At 37.2% G+C, this 20693-nt stretch overlaps 1 protein-coding gene across 1 annotated transcript; it reads left to right on the plus strand.

The window, feature by feature from the left end:
• The first annotated feature begins 1850 nt into the window (after positions 1–1850).
• Positions 1851–4535, plus strand: LOC131947930 (toll-like receptor 4). The gene has a single exon (XM_059309337.1). It carries the CDS (start codon positions 1851–1853, stop codon positions 4533–4535), a length of 2685 nt encoding a protein of 894 aa, XP_059165320.1.
• The last annotated feature ends 16158 nt before the right edge of the window (positions 4536–20693 follow it).

Raw genomic sequence — 20693 nt, forward strand, 5'->3', positions numbered from 1 at the left:
AGTAGCTCCCCTTGATAAGTCACGTTGAAAGGGACGTCACGAATTCAAATTATACCCATGTCAGTCATGTTCTGGCAGCATTGATAAATAAACCAAGGCATGGAGATGGGCTATTCACAATGTGTAGTGTAATTTAGCGTTTACATTGTGAACACATCTGTGCTATGTGATAAGAAAATAATACGCAATTATAATCAGAACTTATACTTTGGAAGAAAGACTGATAAGAAAGATAACGTGGACGAAGACATGAACGAAGTGGTTTAATCAGGTTAATGAGGTCAGTTGTAACACTGAAGGATGATTAGTGCAGTATCTATAGCATGTTTAAGTAAACCATCTTAAATGAATAAAAGTAGGCTACAAGTAAGAAAGAAATATTACTATTGTAAATCTGTATCAGTCCTCACAAGCCGATGATGAAAACTGTAATACTAAAGCGAACACACAACTGCCGCTATAAATTACGTGTCTGAGGCGAAAAAAAAAAGAAAAAAAAAAGTATCTATAGCATGTGGTGTATGTGGCATTATATGATAATACAATAAAGAGTAAGGAAATTATGAAATTGTAACTAGAGTAAAATAATATACATCTAAGCTAATTCCAACAGCTGATATCAAAAACACTATTAGGCACATAAATCATGAATAAATAAATAGATGTATTCAAGTGAGGAATGGATCTGTCCAAGAGTCTTGGGAAATTTAAAAAGGGCCACAAACCCCATATTTAAATTTTCATTGTTCATTTTGTTTCTCTACAAAAGCCCAAAAATATATGCCTTGGCATCAGTGTTTCTACCAGATTTTTTTCTCCGGGGGGGGGGGGGGGGGGGGGGGAGGGGGCACTTGATATTTTCGTATGTCAGACTAAATTTTCCCGGGGAGGAGGACACTTGTAAAAGTATATTTTTTCTATAGAAATTCCATTTCGTCACATACCCTTTCTCCATACAGCTGAGTACCATACAGAAGCTTCACATATAAAACTACGCACATCATCGACAAGCACATATAACTTAGAATAGCCCCAAGATCATAGTCTAGCACACACAAACAATTTTAACACTCATATAATTTCATGGCAAACACGACTTGCGTTAGCACCCATCGCATAATATATTAACCTTGTTTCAGTCTAGCACTCAGATAACTTTTGACCATTAAACCATCGAATCCAGAAGAAAAAAAAATAGCCACTAGAGCTTATCAAAACCCACTGATAAAAGCTAAGCACAGTTGTGGGACGGGGGGGGGGTGTGGGAGTGGGACGCGGGGGTGGGGGGAGAGTGGTAACAATACTCTCCGGGTGAGATCATTTTGGGATAGACACTACGTTAAAAAAATTAAAAATTTACTATCAACACAATACTTTATCTAGTTCAAATAACAAAATAATAGGATGACAGGGGTGACACCAAACCTAAAATGTAAAAAAAAAACTTGGAAATTTTCTGGAAACCCCCGACCTTGTGACGCCACTAGAAGAGAATTGAGTGATTAGTTTTCGCCGAAAGTTATTTAATATAAATAGCTGTTGATCTACCTATACATAACTCAGATAAGGCCTTATTTATTTGCGCTCGACTATATTTAAGCAACAAACTACCCCTCTGAAATACTACCCCTGATAAGTCCATGAATAGCTGAGCATGCAGTCTTATCGCGTAGTCAAAACAGCAAGGCAGGCATTTTAGGATTAGAATCATCACGCGGGCAAATTTTGTTTTTAATGTTTGAAGTTGATAATCGCGATGCGCATGTGATAATTGTAAAAATAAATATAGTTAAGATCTTCTGCATTCACGTATGTGTTATTTTATTTCCATAACTTTGGTTTATTCAGCAATGGATTCTAAAGCGTTGCAATTAACACGTATGTATATGTGGATCGTTGTGCTTTCACAAACCGTGTATGTTGTTCCAGTTGTAGAGGCTCACGACGGTACTCTAGTGACGTCAAAATCTGACTCACCCCCAAACGAATGCACTGTGAGTTATGACTTAAATGAGGTCACGGTTGATTGCGCGTTCAGGTCACTGAGCAAAGTTTACTTGGAGTGGTTTCCTAGCAACACAACTAACATTATCTTAAATAATAACATATTAACGGAAGTTCCAGCAATATTTTCCCAACTATCTTCATTACGTCGTCTTAACCTGGCTATCAACTTAATCCGTGGATTAAAGTCAAGTGATTTAATATGGATGTATAATCTGAATTATTTAAATTTAGAGTTTAATGGCATTAATCTCAGAAGTATTCCAATGACATCAAATTTGTGTGAGTATACAATTAAAGAACTTTTTCTTAAACAAGGAGTAAGTGACGACCTGCCATTTAACATAAGCAACGTCATTGGTGGATTATATAATTTAACTACATTATCAATTGATGTGTATGGCTATGATTTATACTTCGATGAGAAAGTCAAGGAATTAGAAATGTTATCATGGCTCACCATAGCTGGGAGTGTGGAGAATATCACAGGTCGTAGTTTCGAGAACGTTCCACATCTGCAATACTTGTATTTGGATCATCCCGTTCAGGGTAAGGAATTCAGCGCCGATGCAATGGCATCGCTCACCATGCTGGACAGCTTGTTCATCATCTATCTACCCGTTGGTCTCCAAAAAATCTTGGCTGGCTTCAAATCTCTTGAAGGCCGGAACTTGACTAACGTGGTTTTGAACCGGGTCCAAAAAATCACGACGGAGAATTATTCCAGCATGTTGTCTAGAGATGGCGTCATTGACGAGAACTCGACCAAACATCTGCGACGCACGTGCATCCGTGAGGTCACCGTGACCGGGTGTTCTATCTTCGTCATCACCATCGACGCGTTTAGACACGGGGTGTTGATAGACTGCTTGACGCTCATCGATTTGTCTGAGAATCCACTGCTGGGTCTGAGGTTTGCGCCATTTCTGCTGTTCAACATGAGAAACCTGCAAACGGTGATGATTCGAAGTTCGCTCAGGTCGCATTACCGAATCGACGCGTTCCAGTTCGATGTTCGAAGGCAAGGTGATGTTCATTATGAAGATCATTATAAACAAAAAACAAATATCAAGTTTGATATTACTAAATACTTGCAAGAGGATACATATTCAAAAAAGTCATCTTGGAATGATGGACACACTCATAACCTGGAGAAAACATCAGAACATGTTGCCATCCGAAAACAAAACGAAACCAACTCTATTCAACTTACAATGTACTTATCCCCTTCCCTCCGGTATGTCGATGTGGCTAGACTCTATTTATCAGCTTATCTTGGTGTTAACGTGAGGATTATCGGCGGGGATAATCTCATCTTCTTGGATCTAAGTGACAGCGGATTTAGAAGTTTTACTGGGACGTTCATCGGATTCACTAATCTCAAAGCGTTAGTTCTTTCTGGTAATGATGTCTCCTCACTGTCCGATTCATTCTTCGATCCAGTCCCCACGCTTGAAATGCTGTCAATGTCGAATTGTAATTTAAACAATAATTTTAACTCCCGTAAGGGTTCCAGATATCTCCAGAACCTTATTCAACTGAAGCAGCTTGACTTGTCTCACAATTCCTTAGACAGTTTACAAGACGACGTGTTTCGTTATAATAATTTAACACACCTTATTCTTTCGAACAATCGCTTCAGAAACATCCCTCTTGATTTAAAAAGTTTTGCAAATCTAGAGCTACTTGATGTAAGTAATAACGCCATTGTATCGCTGGGTGAGACTGAAATGGTTGAAATGGACAGGTTAGCCGCTAACGCAAATGGTTTTCAATTAATTTTAGACGGTAACATTTTATCATGCGGCTGTGCCAGTTTGAAGTTTCTACAGTGGATAAAGGAAACGAAAGTTACATTAGATAATTCAAGAGATTTCAAGTGCATTGACGACGACGGCGAGTTAACTACCACCGGGGCCTTTACAAACCTTGAAGAAACTTGGCGAAAATGTAGTGATACTGTTTTTCTTTCCGTGTCTATTGTTTTGTTTTTTGTTCTTGTTCTAGGTTTTGTTTTATGCTTCTTCGTATCCAAGTACAAAATTTACATCATCTCCACGTTAATGTCGTTGTTTGGTAAGCTCGTAATGAAGGAGCCTACAGACTACAATATCGGCGTTTTCATCGCTTATGCTGATAAAGATTATCACTTCGCTTGTCACAAACTGCGACACTTTATAGAAAAAAATTTAGGTCTGAGAGCTTTTGTAAAGGACCGCGACCTAATTCCCACAACAGATATGGCGACTGGGATAATACAAGGGATAGAAAACAGCTGGAGGGTTCTACTTGTCATCAACAAAACTTTCCTCAACTCAGACGACTGGTTTCTGTTTATCTGCAAGTCGTCCATTTTTTCCATCTCCCCCTCTAACCCAAATCGTGTTGTCGTGTTGGTTGATGAGAACCTACGTCATCAGCTGCCACGTGATCTACTCGCGGCTGTGGCGGACGATAATGTCATCACAACGACAAACGAGTTGCTGGACTATGAGGTCAAGGAAAAACTACGCACTAGGCTAACAGTATAGGGGACGGAGTGGTCTAGCGGTAGATAGATGGACTGCCCGTCATCACAACGACAAACGAGTTGCTGGATTATAAGGTTAAGGAAAAACTACGCACTAGGCTAACAGTATAGGGGACGGAGTGGTCTAGCGGTAGATAGATGGACTGCCCGTCATCACAACGACAAACGAGTTGCTGGACTATAAGGTTAAGGAAAAACTACGCACTAGGCTAACAGTATAGGGGACGGAGTGGTCTAGCGGTAGATAGATGGACTGCCCGTCATCACAACGACAAACGAGTTGCTGGACTATGAGGTTAAGGAAAAACTACGCACTAGGCTAACAGTATAGGGGACGGAGTGGTCTAGCGGTAGATAGATGGACTGCCAGCCCGTAGGTCTCGAGTTCGAATCCGGGTTCCTGTCAGACCGACAGGTTTGAAAGGGAACCCTTACACTGCTGACATAATCGTTCTTATAACAGTGATTTAGTTATCTCAAATCTAATACAATGTATGAAGTATATACATAGCATCTGTATTTTTTAAATACCAAATCCGCAATGTAAATGTATAAAAATATTTGTCGACTCCAAATGAGTATAGATTTAGTTTGCTTTAAACTGTAGAATCAATACGACATACGGCAGTCTTCTTTTAGCATGATTATTGAAACGCTTTAAATGCCAATAGCGAATTGCATAATCTAAAATCTAAAACCTTCAAAACTTCATACCATCCGAAAGAGAGAATACTGCGTTACTGTATACCAACTGTGTATAATGTTTCAGTAAAATGAGTTTTGGTTTCTTGTCGGTTTTGTTTTCCAAAATCAAGGGATGTGACTGCGTACGGTATTGTAAATCAATAAAATAATGAGTTGCTTACCTTGCTAAGTGGCAAAATGGATCCAATTCTACCTTCAATAAAATGTTTTATAAATCTCTTTGTGTAAATGTAAGTTGATAATGTATGTATATTTAACTAACTTTATAGTTTTGATTTTTTAAAATAAGTACTGGTTTGTAAATTAAAATATATTTTAACGAAGAACTTAAAATTGCTATTTTAAATTCTTCACTTCGCGTATACGGTCATTACAGGCTGAAGTTACTTCTCATTGACAGGCCTAGCATTAAGTATCCGAGCATTTGTCTCAACCATCTTCCCAGCACTAGATCCGTATTTTGCTATCAAGTACCTGACACGGCCTGGTTTGGAGGGGTTATATTCGGGTTAGCGAGCGCGCTGTCTACCGCTACACCACGCCATCCCCTCAGTTTTGATCTATTTAGTACAAGACTATTCGTTAGGCAGACAATATAGTTTGTCGAGTTCTCAGTATAATCTACAGCATTATGCTTGTGTAGGATAAAAATTTTATATTTTTAATTTAGTTTACTTGTAGATTATCGCTTTTTCCACTGGGAAATGCTTATACTGTTGCATATGTGAGATATAAATTTAGTATTGTTTTCTTTTTACTTGAGTAGCTTAGATAACTTGTGTAATTACTTCTAGGTGTAGATGCAACTCGACTCACGGGTGCTTTGATATAACAATGGCAATTGCTATATATCCCGGACATGTATAACCCAAAGTAGTTAGCAGGTGGCTTTATGCATCTATCCTTATAACATACTCATTATTCGGTAACTATTCTCCAGGCATAAGCCTACTAGAATGCTACGACTAAAATAATTATTACTGTTGGATTTAGAAGTGTTATACCTATATAACATTGTCAATGTATTTATTTTTAAAACAATACTTGGGCATATAAAATGATAGCCTTTTAGAAAAACTTTGTTTCATGTGGCTTTGCAGATATGTATTTTATATTATTTACACACATTTATTTAGTACGGTATCCATTAGAAATAATATGAGATATTATACAAACGTACTACGGCGGTGTTTCATCCAGAATTATTTGACATGCCTGGAAGAAACTCTGTACTACTGTAAGTGATATGAAGAGACTTTTAATTTGTTTCTATTATTCATTAAAACAATTTTTTAAAAGCTTTTTTCTTTGAATCATTAAAAACAGATGTGTATGTGTGTGAGTGGGTGGTGTGGTGTAAAATACTGAAACTTTTATTTTAACATGGTGGGTCTCTGTCATTTCGCGACGACGTCTGTTATTTATATTTCAGGGTGAGGTAACGATCCGTAAAATGATGAGTAGTTCTATGGATTCTCTTGAACTAACTGCCTGCAGAAGGATGACGTGTATCCACTGGCAAAACAACCCGATTTCAAATAATATATTACTAGGAGAAACGGAAACGTACGCTGTTTCCGAGATAATTGAAAAGTAATCATGAAAACGTTTTAATATAATTGCACTAAAAAGAAAAAAAAAATTCTTTAACTAGCTGTCGATTTTACTTTCTCATATATACGAAGTATAGAGAAAGTCTTGTAATCGTGCAAAAAAATCGAGATTTTTACAAATCTCGACTTTTTACACCTCACTGATATGGAAAAACATAATTTTGCAATCTTGTCCGTATGTCTGTGTGTGTGTCTGTCTGTCTGTAAACACGATAACTTGAGTTCAGGTACAGCTAGGTTGATGAAATTTCATATATAGGTATTTTATCAAAATCGTAGATCCTGATCAACTTTTGAGCGATTTCCGAAAACCGGAAGTGGTACTTTTTCAACATTGAATTTTTCAAAAGCCTATAACTTGAGTACTATTTCAGATAGATAAATGAAATGTCACACGTAAGTAAAAGATCTAATTCTCTACCTTCTTTCAGATTATGAGTAATTTCGGTTGACCGGAAGTACTAATTTACGCTGTTTCCGATTTCTCAAAAAACCGCATGTAAATTTATAAAGTACTAATAATATAGCGTACTATTATGCACATCTTGTTTTGGCGTTCGCTTGGTGCGCAATTCTTTTTTCTATGAGATTCTATTCTATTTTTAAAAGTTTAAGTAATTAAAAATCATGTCTATATTCCAAGTTATATAAAAATATTCGAGAAAGTTTAGGGGAGATCACTCCCGGTTTATTTTCTTTTGTCTTCGTTCGTTATTGATCGAAACTGCTGAGCAAAATGTTGACCCTTTGTAACGATCAATTTCGTTGACACTTGGCATGATAATGCCATTCGACTTCAAGTTTTATAAAAAGTTGGATGCTTAATTAAGTTTTTAAGAATTGTTTGAAACAAATATGTCTGTTAGAAAAGAAAAAAAAGCTAAATAATATTTTGTAATAAAAACTTGCAAAAATAAGATAACGCGGGATGAATCACATTTAAGAATGAGTCCAGATGATATCACAGGAATGGCGGAAAAAAAATGCTTAGGGAAACGTGAAGATGCACATCAGAAAAGCAACTGACAAAAGCAGGACGATCTTGGAGAATGTCAAGAAAATTGCCAGAAACCTGCATTGGTGAAATTACTGAAAGCTTTCTATAGTGGCACCGTGTCTTGGGCACAAAAGGGAAGAACGATGATAAAAAAAAAAACGTGCCTTATGGACGATACACACACGATTTACTTACTTACTTAATCCTCATCACTCCCTGTGGAGTATAGGGCAGCAAAAAATATACACACCCGATTACTTACCCATATAGACCTACACCACTCCTCATACACCCAACAAACCCACAGAGCAGACGAAATCGTATACAACTCCGACCCACTCCGTAAGCACAAAGCCTTACCCCCTACGACACCATGAACCACATCCAATACAATCCCTGTTCACAATTCACACTATAGTCCAAATGCCATACAACTACCTAAACCACAACACCACACACATGATCCTACAAACAAATCAACACCCCACAGCGTTAAACACACATTAAATCTCGCATTCCGTCACCCACTTCCCACTATCCCACACAGAACCCCACACATCCCTCCAACAATCAAACTATCTATACCAGATCAAATACCCCCAAATAATACACACTCCTCTTCCTACACGACACCATACGACACTGCACATAGACACCACACCATACGACACTACACATATAAACGCCACCATACGATACTGCACATATACATCACGCCATACGATACTACACATATACACACAACCGGCTCCAATCACCAAACCAAACCACTTCACACCAAACACGCACGCCACTTCAACCACGTTCCGAATAAAACACATTACCCTCCCATACATAAATATAAGCATTGAAAACAAATTAAACGTCCCCATCTTTCCTTCCACACATATCGTAACACCTCAAAAAATTCTAGAAAATTCCTACATTTTTTCTACTCAACCTTTACTCAAACCACAAAATAATTTTACTAGAACTTCCAATTAATACACATGCCTTTTCAGGCTTCTACCGGAATACTTTTCACTAATCGAGCTTAATATAACTGAACAGCAAAAACATGAATCATCCTAAAACTAATACTAGCGTTGTCGTATCGATTCAACAGGCTGCTAGAGTTAAATTGACATAATGGTTCCATGTTTACAGAGCTTCAAGAGAAATAGATTAACACAGCAGCGGTTGGTGCCAGCCTTGCAAATGACGTCACGGATCGTTCAGTATGTAAACATCCGCCATCGCGGTGTACAGGTCCATATTCAAAAAGGCGATCTGTGCAGTAAAAGGTTGTGATACTTGAAGCGGCAGATCTAAAGAGATTCATTTATTTCGACTGCCAAGGGTTATATTAAACCAAGGTGATAAAGTTCGGCACTCAGCAGAACGTAGATACTGTCAATTTTTAGGTGAAGGAAAAACTACGAAATAGGCTAACATTATAGTACTTTAAAAACTGTACTGTTTTATGTTGTTATTTTTAAAAGTTAAGTATATATGAAAGTAGATAACGTGAATAGAAAAACGCTGAATCAAATATGTAGAGACATAATGCCAAAGTCTTTGTTATCTGCTTATTTAATTTAAATTGTGTAAAATATGTTTATTAAACCAAATGAGCAAAGCGTATTTTTTTAAAAATACAAGTCTACAAAAAGGTGTAGGGTAATATATGAACATTAATACAAAATAAAGAATCGTTATTTTAAGTTAATAACTAGACTACCCGTCATCCCTTGGATAACTGTGGGTTTCGGGGGTCATCCATAAAAAACATCACGTCTGTCACTTATTGTCACAAAAAACCAGACCCCACATTCAAATAGACGTCACACCAGACGTTTTTTTCTTTTAAAAACACCTATTTCGGCTGAGCATGGGTCTGACAACACTATCCCTTTATATGCTGAGATCACAAAAACAGGTCACCTTTACTTCACCTGCCCAGTGTCCCCCTAACTTAGACATGTTTTTTGTCTTTTAAAATACCGAATAGAGTTTCTTCCAGACATCTCGGGGGAAGGAAGGTGAGACGGGAGGGCTCCGCCCCTCCCCCCTCCCCTCACGAAGAAAGTCTACCGCACCCCCCACCCCCCACCGGAGAAAAAAGTCTGGAAGAAACACTGACACCAACATACGCTCAGCATGGGTCTGACCACATTACCCCTTCATATGCTGACGTCACAGGTGAACTCTACACCTACCTATCTCTACTTCGCCTACCCAGTGTCCCGCCAAGTCTCAGACAACATCTTTTTATCGTTTACAAAAAGATTCCGGCCGAGCATGGCACTGACCACTCTATCCCTTCATGTGCCAAGAACACAGAAGCAGGTTAACTCTACTTCACCTGCCTCGTGTCCTGTCAAGTCCCAATAGACAATTGTATCATTCACATCTATAAAAAAAATTACAAAAAAAAATAATAATTCATATTTACAAGATGTGTTTCGAACCCGTACCAGACACACGGTTAGCGTTTACACAATCATCTCACCCATCTGGAAAGTTACACTTATAAGCTAATTTAGCGGTATAGAATCCTTGTATGAAACTTAAGTTACGCAAATAGGCCCTAGATCGAGCATTTCAAATTTAATATTATCCCAAATTATCCTATTCTATAGCCAAACAAACAAAGATTTATATAAAGTAAACTATTAAGGCCTGAAATAGTTTAGAATATCTAGATAGAGCTAGATCTAGAATTTACGTTCAGTCTATAATTTTGCAAAATTAGCGGTATAGAAGCCGCGTATGAATCTTAAGTTACGCAAATAGGCCCTAGTTCGAGCATTTCAAATTTAGCATATTCCATAGCTAAATAAACAAAGATTTATATAAAATAATAAAGGTCTAAAATAGTTTGTATATAGAAACTCATTATTATATAAATCTAGATAGAATTATCTAGTATATTCTAGATCTACGACTGGTTTGCTTAAGTCTAGTTTTTTTTTTTTTTGGATTGTATTTGTAACTAATAAATCTTTGGTTTGACCTAGATTCTAGATCTAGATTTATAAATAACTCTCTTGGACAGATTGTAGAGCTAGAGAAATTTATTGTAAAACTAAATGAAAAAGACAGATGAAAATTGATATAAGTGTTGGAACGTAATAAAAACAGCAAACGGAAGTATTGTTAAAGTTATAGCCGACAGAAAGTTAGCTTTAAAGATACGAAATCTTATATGGAGCCGCCAATTATTGTACTGAAAAGTAAACAAATCACTATTCAAAAAACTATTCACTCAAAGTAAAGTAGTTTTTATAAACTTTTAAAATTAATGTGGTTAATCAACCAATGAATAAATCAATAAATTAATGAACGTCTTTAAAAAAAAATGTGATTAACAGTCTGTCTGAAAACAAAAATTGTTATCTACCTACATACTACTTTACAGCTCTCCACATAGAGCAGTTTCTCTCCAGTAGTTAATCAGACAAACAAAAAAAAAAACGATCAAATAAATATTCAAACATGTAAGCAAACTTGAGTTTTAGAAGTATAGAGATTGACGATATCTTTTTTCTTTTTTAAAGAAGGGAGGCGACTTTGGAGATTGTACAGTAATGATAAGTATATATCCCTCGTGATACTGCCATGCGCAGTGATGTATTCCGATGTCTTATTTATACAAGGAAAAATAACTTGCAATATAAAATATATAATATGAAATTCACTATTTTATAGGCATACAATGCATTAACCAGTACCTAACAATACTATTACATTGTTAAAAACTCGGGGTCGGCGTTGTCGAGTCGGTAAAGCTCATGGGTCGAACCCTCGGGCAGATGAGGCTCGTTAGCAGAGGACAGCCATTTTTCTAGGAGAGACAACGCCAAAATCAAACAACTGCTGCCTAGTAGTTCGTTCTTGGTAGGACAAAGGCTATGGAAGCAAATCCAAAAAGAAAAGCAGGGCCTCAATGGCGCATAACTAGTTGACACGTAGGCCTATCCTTAATTGTGATGGAGGCGTGGTCGAGTTGACAAAAAACTCACGGTTGATAAATTCGAAAAATTCTCGAGTTCAAGCCCTTTGGCCTTGGGGGAGCTACCATCTCCTACCGAGCGCGTCCCCAGGTGGCGGATAGGGGAGAGGCCCTTAGATATGAGGGTTAGCTGTGAATACCAAATAAACAGCCGTGGACCAACTGGTTTGTGTTCACGGAGGATGAGGTGGGATATCCATTGGTTAGGATATCTAATAAAAAACATCTCATAAATCCAAGGAAATGACTTCAACGGCGAGCATGGGGCGCTATAACTCCAAACCCGGGCAGATGGGGCTCGTTAGCTGGGGTCAGCAACCCATCTAGGAGAGACAACTCCAAAATCAAACATCTACTGCCTTGTAGTTTGTTCTTGGGTGATCAAAGGCTATGGAAGCAAATCCAGAAAGAAAAGCAGGCTGAAGTCGGAGTCAACGGGCCATCTAGTATGGCGCATAACATGCTGGCACGCACTGCTTAACTTTATGATGGAGGAAAGAAATAAGACTAACAGAAATGGCGTCCTGCCTGTGGAATCCCGCCGCGCAGGTAGGGGGCCGGGCTCTCCGCCTCGAAGGAGCCCACAAAAGCGAGCTGGTGGTTCCTCTATTCTTGCCTGGTCAGCCAGGGGCAAGGATCAGAAGGTAAATTCTACTGGCCAAAATAGTGAGAACGTACTCCAGGAATGTACTTTGTATAGCCAGGCACGAATCAGACACTGGCCCCAGCCCACCCCACTCAGGGAAAAATTATATGGGGCACCTGACAAACTGGAGACCACAGTCCCGTTTGTCCACGAAGTTTGACTTGTTGTCTGAATCCTCCACCATATCCACAATTAAGAACGAAGAAGAAGAAGCCCTTTGGTAGATAAGGCTCGATCCCTTCCAACCACTAAAAATTAAGAACGAAGAAGTTAAAAACTCTATCTAAATATCTGAGTCCATCGTACTCTGATAGGCACATGAATCACGTTTATATGTCGAGGTCACAGAATCTCTTCTACATCTTCCCTATTGACTACTAGGTAAATTTTACCTCTACTTTCTGTGTAAAGATAAAGTGTAATGTTGGATTATGTTGTTACAAAATTGCGCTAATATAAATTTTTTTCCGCAGCGCTCTAACTGTAAAACAATAACGTGTAATAAACATATATGAGTTTGTCATCTGTTCAATCTCATCTTTTACATTTCTTTTTATTTAATAATGTTATGTTTTTGTTTTGTTCTACGTTTGCAAAATGAGATCTTAATGGAAAAAACCTTTTTGTAGGTTAACATAAACTAGTTTTATTCGCGATTTTATAACTTTTATTTAATATTTTATGCTTCATGCAGATATAACATGTAAACACAGGCTTGACCGGATCTATAAAATAAAAAAAAAATCTTACTTTAAAAAAGAAATGTACATGTTAGCACTAGTTAGCAACTACATATGTGGTTTAGTTTTGCCAACAGATGAACATTAAAAAAGTAGTAGAATCTGAGGGGCAGTATAACTATAAGGGAATCTTTGCTATATAGTCCAATGCATACGGTACCAAATTCGTTTGCAGAAGCTGCCGAGTAGAAACCTATCCACTAAAGTGTTTTACTCATGTTTGCTTTCTAATTATTTCTTTTCTTGATGGGTTGCTGTTTAAAGCTAACAAGTATCATCTGTTTAGGAGTAGGAACTCGAGAGAACTTCGGGTTAGCAAAGCTTCAGTAGCATGCACCAGTGGTGTTTGAACAGAAACAAGATCTATCTAACTACATTTTTCATTAACAATATATAAGCAGTTAAACAAGAAACAGAAAGAAATGATTTTTTTATTATTTAATAAATGTATTTGTTCAAAATACAGTGACTATAGCCGATATGATTAATTAACTGAAACATAAACAAATACTGATGCTAATGTAAAAACAAATTCAAGTTACTTTCACCTTCAATAATATAGAAAATTGAAGGTAAATTTATTAGAAAACAACAACATATTGCGTATCGACTACATAAACATATATTATATGCAGGTTGTTATTTTATTAATTATAAACATTATAAGCCATTAAATACAATATACTCTCAAGCATTTTAAAACATAACAGAATATTTTTAACAATCCTCAAAACAATATAATAACGTCCTTTAGTGACAAAAGACTAACATTAAAATTCAGCTTAGATTTTTTACACATTTTAAAATGTTTACAACTTGCTTATACAATAACAATGAAACTAATTAATGTCCAATTTTCAAAACTAACACTAACTCCTTATATGTATTATATAAAAGTTAATTAAATCTAATTTCAATTATTAATACAATTTCATAACCACACTAATTTGCTGGATTTAAAAATTAAAGACAAAGCTCACCAAAGTAAGAGCAAATTTGAACATTACTATACAGCAGGGGTCTCCAAACTACGGCCCGCGGGCCGGATGCGGCCCGCGAGGTCCTCTCATCCGGCCCGCTAAGATCATTTTGTCCACGGAAAAAAAGGATTGTTGGGGGTGGCTGAGGAACTATGCCCAGAAAATTTAAAACAATTGCCCGCCATGTTACAGAAATAGGTGAAAACTGTGTAACTCAAATCGCGAAAAATGCAAGAAAGTTTCGCCATGCTTCAATTGCAATGGATGAGTCGCTGGACAGCTGTTCCGCCTCTCAACTGCTTGTGTTCATTAGAGGTGTGGAAGAATACATGAACATAACACAAGAGCTGGCTTCCCTACAAAACATGTATTGCACTGTTACCGGAGAGGATATTCAATTAGTAAAAAAAAAAACATTTGCTGATTATAACTTGGACTAAACTACCCTCAGTTACCTGGCAATTCATGGAGGAAAGAACATGAGTGGCATAAAGAAAGGCTTGGTTGGACAAGCAAATGAGAAAAACATTCTACACACTAAATTTGTATATATTTCTATTAGTTCATTGGAGGTTGGGGGTAGACGTTCCTCGGGGAAAGTGTGGGAGGGGGGGGGGGGTCCACCCCAAAGAAATGCCTGAAAGAAACTGGCCCCCGAACTGATATTTGATAGTTAATGCGGCCCTCGGGCTGAAAAGTTTGGAGACCCCTGCTATACAGGAACAGATGCTTGCCCATATATAACTATTTTTTAAAAATATATTACACACAATAAAATATAAAATTAAAAAATTGCACATTTTTAACATTTAGTATAAATTATTAAAAGTGCAGTATTATTTTTAAAAACTGTACATTAAAAAAACTGTACAACAAAGGTTTCTTTTTAGATTTTATTTTGGCCACTACAGGGTTCCTACACCAAAGTGAACTTGAAATTCCAGGAGAATTCCAGGAGTTTTCCAGGAGAAAAACCAAAATTCCAGGACATAATTTAGCCTATTAAAAAGCAACGACTTAACCCCCGCGCTGAATGGAAGGGAGTTTGACATTCCTTAATTAGGAAGTGGTCTTTATAAAATGCTATGTAGCATAGCATTTGTAATTTTTAAAAGTAACTGTTTCTAAACCATTTAGTTTAGTTAAAGTAGATTCAATTTTGCACCCCACCCCTCCCATTTATAAATTGTTATTCATAAAATTGCTATCTCTCCTTTCTCTCCTCCCCCCCCCCCTCCCCAATTTGGAAAATTTGGTGGCACTTATTACCAGTCACTATCCTGTAACAATTTTTATCTGTGTACTACACAATTGAGGTAGAGAGGCAGTTTATTTTCTTAACTTTGACTGTGCATTATACAATACTTCAGCATAAAATGAGCTTTTCGTAAACAAATTTTTTTATCCCTTTTGATCAGGGCGCCCCACCCCCCTTCCCCCAACTTATGCCAATGAGTAGTTAAATTTATAAATGTGACACTTTTCTTAAACAACTACTCACTGTCCATAAATTAAGCCTGTTTATATACCCCCCCCCCCCTCCCCAGCATCAGTTCTAAGGCCTGTTGTCACAAATTGATCTCATAAATTTCCCACCCTCCCTTACCACAAAAGAAATAAATTATACAGAGATGTAAACAGACTATTAAAAATAACAGTTCTTTATCATCCCACCCACCCACCCACCCCCCCAAAAAAAAAGTAAAATTTCACAACTTTAAAAATATTAGAAAACAATTTCAGCAATAAACTAATTTAAAATGTTAATTATATGTTTGCACTTTTGTTTTCAATTCAATGATTACTGAAATAGTGTGAGTAAATTCACTTAGTAAAATAATTGTAAACTAATTTAGATGTTTGCTACTGAGAAACATATTGAGCCTAGCAATCATAGCTATATCCCAGTGTCAAGTGACTTAACCACTCACCAATGTCATCATCCATACTAACAATGTAAATTATAAACAAACAGAACAGCTGAAACCATGTCTTTTAAAAATGGACATGACATTGCGATTTAAATGGGAGTCTTCAACAGTAAATAGCCTAACTGTAATTTGAACTTTTTATCATTTGATGAACAAGTAGATCAACCTGAGTAGCTTAGATATGTCCTACTAGAAATAACCCCCCCCCCCTCCGGCACACGTCGTCACAAAAAGCCAGTACTCCCCCACCTAAAATGACGTCACACCTCAGCCTACAACCCCTCTCAAAATTGCTGTTGATTTTTTCTTAAAACATCGATATTTTTCCAAAATCTTGTCAGAACATAGAGTATTTTGGTCAATCCCTATTACAATTTATTAAAAGTTTTCTAAAACCCGAAATAACGGCTAAAATTCGTTTTCTAACATTGCTTTTTATGATGCAAAAGTGCGACGTCCCACCATCTGAACCCCCCCCCCCCCTCATCACACACCGTCACAAAATTACGGACCCCCTCCCCCTACGAGTGTGACGTCATTTATGGACGACCCCCTAATACTTGAAAAATTTAAAATATTTCAGCCAAAAATAGAATTTCAGATAGTTGTTTTTTTTTTATTGCCGGTAGCGTATTTTTTTCCTCCAGCTAGACACGGTCGCGCGGGGTCAGTTTGAGTTCATCTAAGCTTACGGTTGGCCTGTAGTTTACTGCTGATGACATCACTAGCGGGTCATACAGAGTTCACTTAATATACCCCAACCAGCGATCCTCCCTCCCCCACCCCGTCGTGGGAAAGAAACTGAGATGCGGGATGGGAGGGTGGTAGTATTACAACACGCATGTAAAAATAGAAAGTAGATCTAGAGCCTATCGGACTGTAGATTCAAATTAGCTGCGCAAAAGCTAGATTTTGGCCTAGGTCTACTTGAAATTTCCAATTTAAAAAAAAAGTCAGGCCTATTAAACAGAGCCGCACACATAGAAGGACGTGAGAAAAAAACCCACATGTTAAAGACAGCTTTAGGTCTATATTTTAAAATGTGTGCCTTGTAATGCGAAGAATTGAAAAGGCAGAACATTTTTACTGGGGCGGTCAGATCTGATTACCTAGAAATCTAACGCGCGAAAAAAATATTCGCTAAAATTATCGATGCGAGTAAAATTCCAGGACATAATACAATATTTCAGGAGAAATGTTAGAATTCCAGGAGAATTCCAGGACTTTTCTGTTTTTTTGAAATTCCAGGAGAATTCCAGGACATCCTGGAATTTCAGGAGGCCGCGGGAACCCTGCCACTATCATGGTGGAACTTTCTTAATTTTAGTTATATTGCTTGTACAATTTCCATTAAAAACAAAATCAAAATACATTTGACCGTTGATATTTTAAAGTCAAATGTGAATAAAAGATTTTTAATTTTGACATTGGGTCAAGAAATATTTATAATTTTGAAAACTAATTTCAATAACATGATGAGATCACTTTATTGAACTATAACATAATTAAAAAAAAATAGCAACTAATTTAGTACCATTTATAAAATTATTATAGTTTTTACAATGTATTTACAAAGAAATTCCAGATGTATAATAATTTTTAAAAATATTTTAAAGCTGTTATCCTGCAAAACATATATCAATTACAAAGAAAAACAAGCATTTTTAAATGTACTTACAACCTAACATAAAACACACTACTCTACATGACCTACCCGTGGTACATAAAGTTCAAAAGAGTACTGTACTTGATTTCAATATTCTTACCTGAGATGAGACTTCTTAAGGATTGGTACATGCTGTTTTTATTTTACATTTTTTGATAACTTCACTGATTTCTGTAATAGCTTTTAAGATCTCGTCATACTCATCTAAATGAAAAAAAAAAATAAATAAGTAAAAACAAACACAGACCCATAACATAGTAATTCAAACATAATTTTAAAAGCAAAATAATTTTTGAGTCATAAAACAAGATAAAAAATTTTTTTTTTTTTTTTTTTAAAAACTACAATCTTTTATCAAATTTAAAAAAAAAAAACAACCATAAAACTATTGTCCATTTTACCTTCGGAAAAAATCCCAATCTCTACAGATTTACAAATTAATTCAAGCTGTGATTTTATAGTGGAAACTGAAATAAATAAAAAATGATAAAAAATAAAACGATATCTCAGAAAGCAAATTAGTTTATATATATATATATATATACATATATATATACATATATATATACATATATATATACATATACATATATATACATATATATATATATATATATATATATATATATATATATATATATATATATCATGCTAATAAAAAAAAGAACTTTGTGGACAATCATCATCATCATCATTCCTTTATGGCCCCTGGGGAGCAAAGGGCTGCAACCACACATCTCCAGCGGACTCGGTTTTGGGCTGCTCCTCTAATCTGTGCCCATGAGAGCCCAGCTGTTTTTGCCTCTTCCTCAACCATTCTCTTCCATGTTTTCTTTGGCCGGCCCACCCTCCTTTTCCCCTGGGGATTCCAGTCCAATGCATGTTTTGCGATGTTTTCTTTTTCTTTTCTTAACGTGTGTCCGATCCATCCCCATTTTCGGGCCTTAATATCTTTCTCTATTGGCTGTTGCTTTAAAATTTGCCACAGGTCTTTGTTTGATATTTTGTCTGGCCCTCTTATTTTGAGTATATGTCGTAGGCATTTGTTTACGAACGCCTGTAGCCTATCAGTATTTGTCTTCGTAACCCTCCAGGTCAACGAGCCATAGAGTATCACTGCCCTAACATTTGTGTTGAAAATCCCAATTTTGCTCCGGAGTGACAGGGCCGTGGACCTCCACATCGGGGTGCGCGGACCTTTGACCACAGGTGCTTTGACCATAGGGGGTTTGACCATAGGGGGTTTGACCACAGCGGAGCTTTGACCATAGGGGCTTTGACCATAGGGGGTTTAACCACAGCGGGCCTTTGACCATAGCGGTGCTTTGACCATAGGTGGTTTGATCATAGGGGGTTTGACCATAGGGGGTTTGACCACAGGTGTTTTCTCAGCAGAGGGTCTTTGATCACAGGTGGTCTATCAACTGGTGTTTGATCACAAGCGCTGTGTCCGGCTTTGATCATAGATGTTTTGTCCACATAGGGTCTTTGATCTCAGGTGGTTTGTCCAATGCTGTCCATATATGGTAAGGATTTATTTTAAAAGTTGCTAAATTATATTTTAAATTTCGACATGATGTAATAATATGGTCAAACAGATGTACTGACATATTTGCGTGCTATAGCACATCTGTCATGTAGTTAACCATTTTATGTATTACATCTTTGACTATATTGTTGGCAAGTTTTGTATCATGTTTATCCTTTATATATGCTATGTATTTTCAAGTACTTCTACATTATTTATTTGTGAAACTTGTTATATGTCGCATTATTTGTGTTTCATTTATATTTAAAATAAATCTATGAGGACTAGCGCCAGCCTTTATGTGGACACTAAAATATAGTTCTTGGCTTTTTTAAATACATGTTAATTTCTATTAACATACTCTCAGGAAACATGTATAAAATCGTGTTAATCGTATCACACCTATGATCAAAGCCAGACACAGCGCTTGTGATCACACCCGTTGATAGACCACCTGTGATCAAAGACACTCTGCTGAGAAAACACCTGTGGTCAAACACCCTATGATCAAACCACCTATGGTCAAAGCACCGCTATGGTCAAAGGCCCGCTGTGGTCAAACCCCCTACGGTCAAAGCCCCTATGGTCAAAGCTCCGCTGTGGTCAAACCCCCTATGGTCAAACCCCCTATGGTCAAAGCACCTGTGGTCAAAGGTCCTAGGACCCACATCGGGTGCAGCGAGTTGAAGGCACATCTAGCCTTGTTGATACGGCATTTTATGTCCTCGTCTACTCCCCCGTCCTTATTGATCACGCTTCCCAGATATGTGAATGTGTTTGTTTCTCGTAAATCTTCTCCATTTAGATGTATTGGCAGGTCCTGGCTGTTATTGATTCTGATGACCTCTGTTTTGTTTTTATTGATTTTTAGTCCAATTTTGGAGGCTTCTTTAGACAGCCGATTTAGTTTGGCTTGCGTGTGTTGATGCTTATGAGATAGTAGGCAGATGTCATCGGCAAAATCAAGATCCTCCAACCTTTTTGTGAAACTCCACTGGATTCCTGTGTTGTTTTTTGTGGCCCTCAGCATGATCCAGTCGATTACCATCAAGAATATCATTGGCGATAGCATACATCCCTGTCTTACTCCCGTCGTCACCGTGAATGGTTTTGTTAGCTTTCCCTTGTGTACTACCTGACTGGTGGAGTCTTCATATAGTTTCTATGTGATAGATATAAATTCTTTGGGTATTCCATAGTGGCTCATTAACTTCCAGATAGCATCTCTATTCACACTGCCAAACGCCTTTTCGAAGTCGACAAAGGTCATGTATAAGGGGGATCGCCACTCAAGGGACTGTTCAATAATGATGCGCAGCGTGGCAATGTGGTCAGTGCATGACCTGTCCTGACGAAAAC

Source organism: Physella acuta, unplaced genomic scaffold (genome assembly GCF_028476545.2).
Source record: "Physella acuta isolate Inbredline_101_S28 unplaced genomic scaffold, ASM2847654v3 ptg000616l, whole genome shotgun sequence".
Lineage (NCBI taxonomy): Eukaryota > Metazoa > Mollusca > Gastropoda > Physidae > Physella > Physella acuta.

Coding starts and splice junctions, on each gene's coding strand:
- LOC131947930 (XM_059309337.1), top strand. CDS start 1,851: ATGGATTCTAAAGCGTTGCAATTAACACGTATGTATATGTGGATCGTT.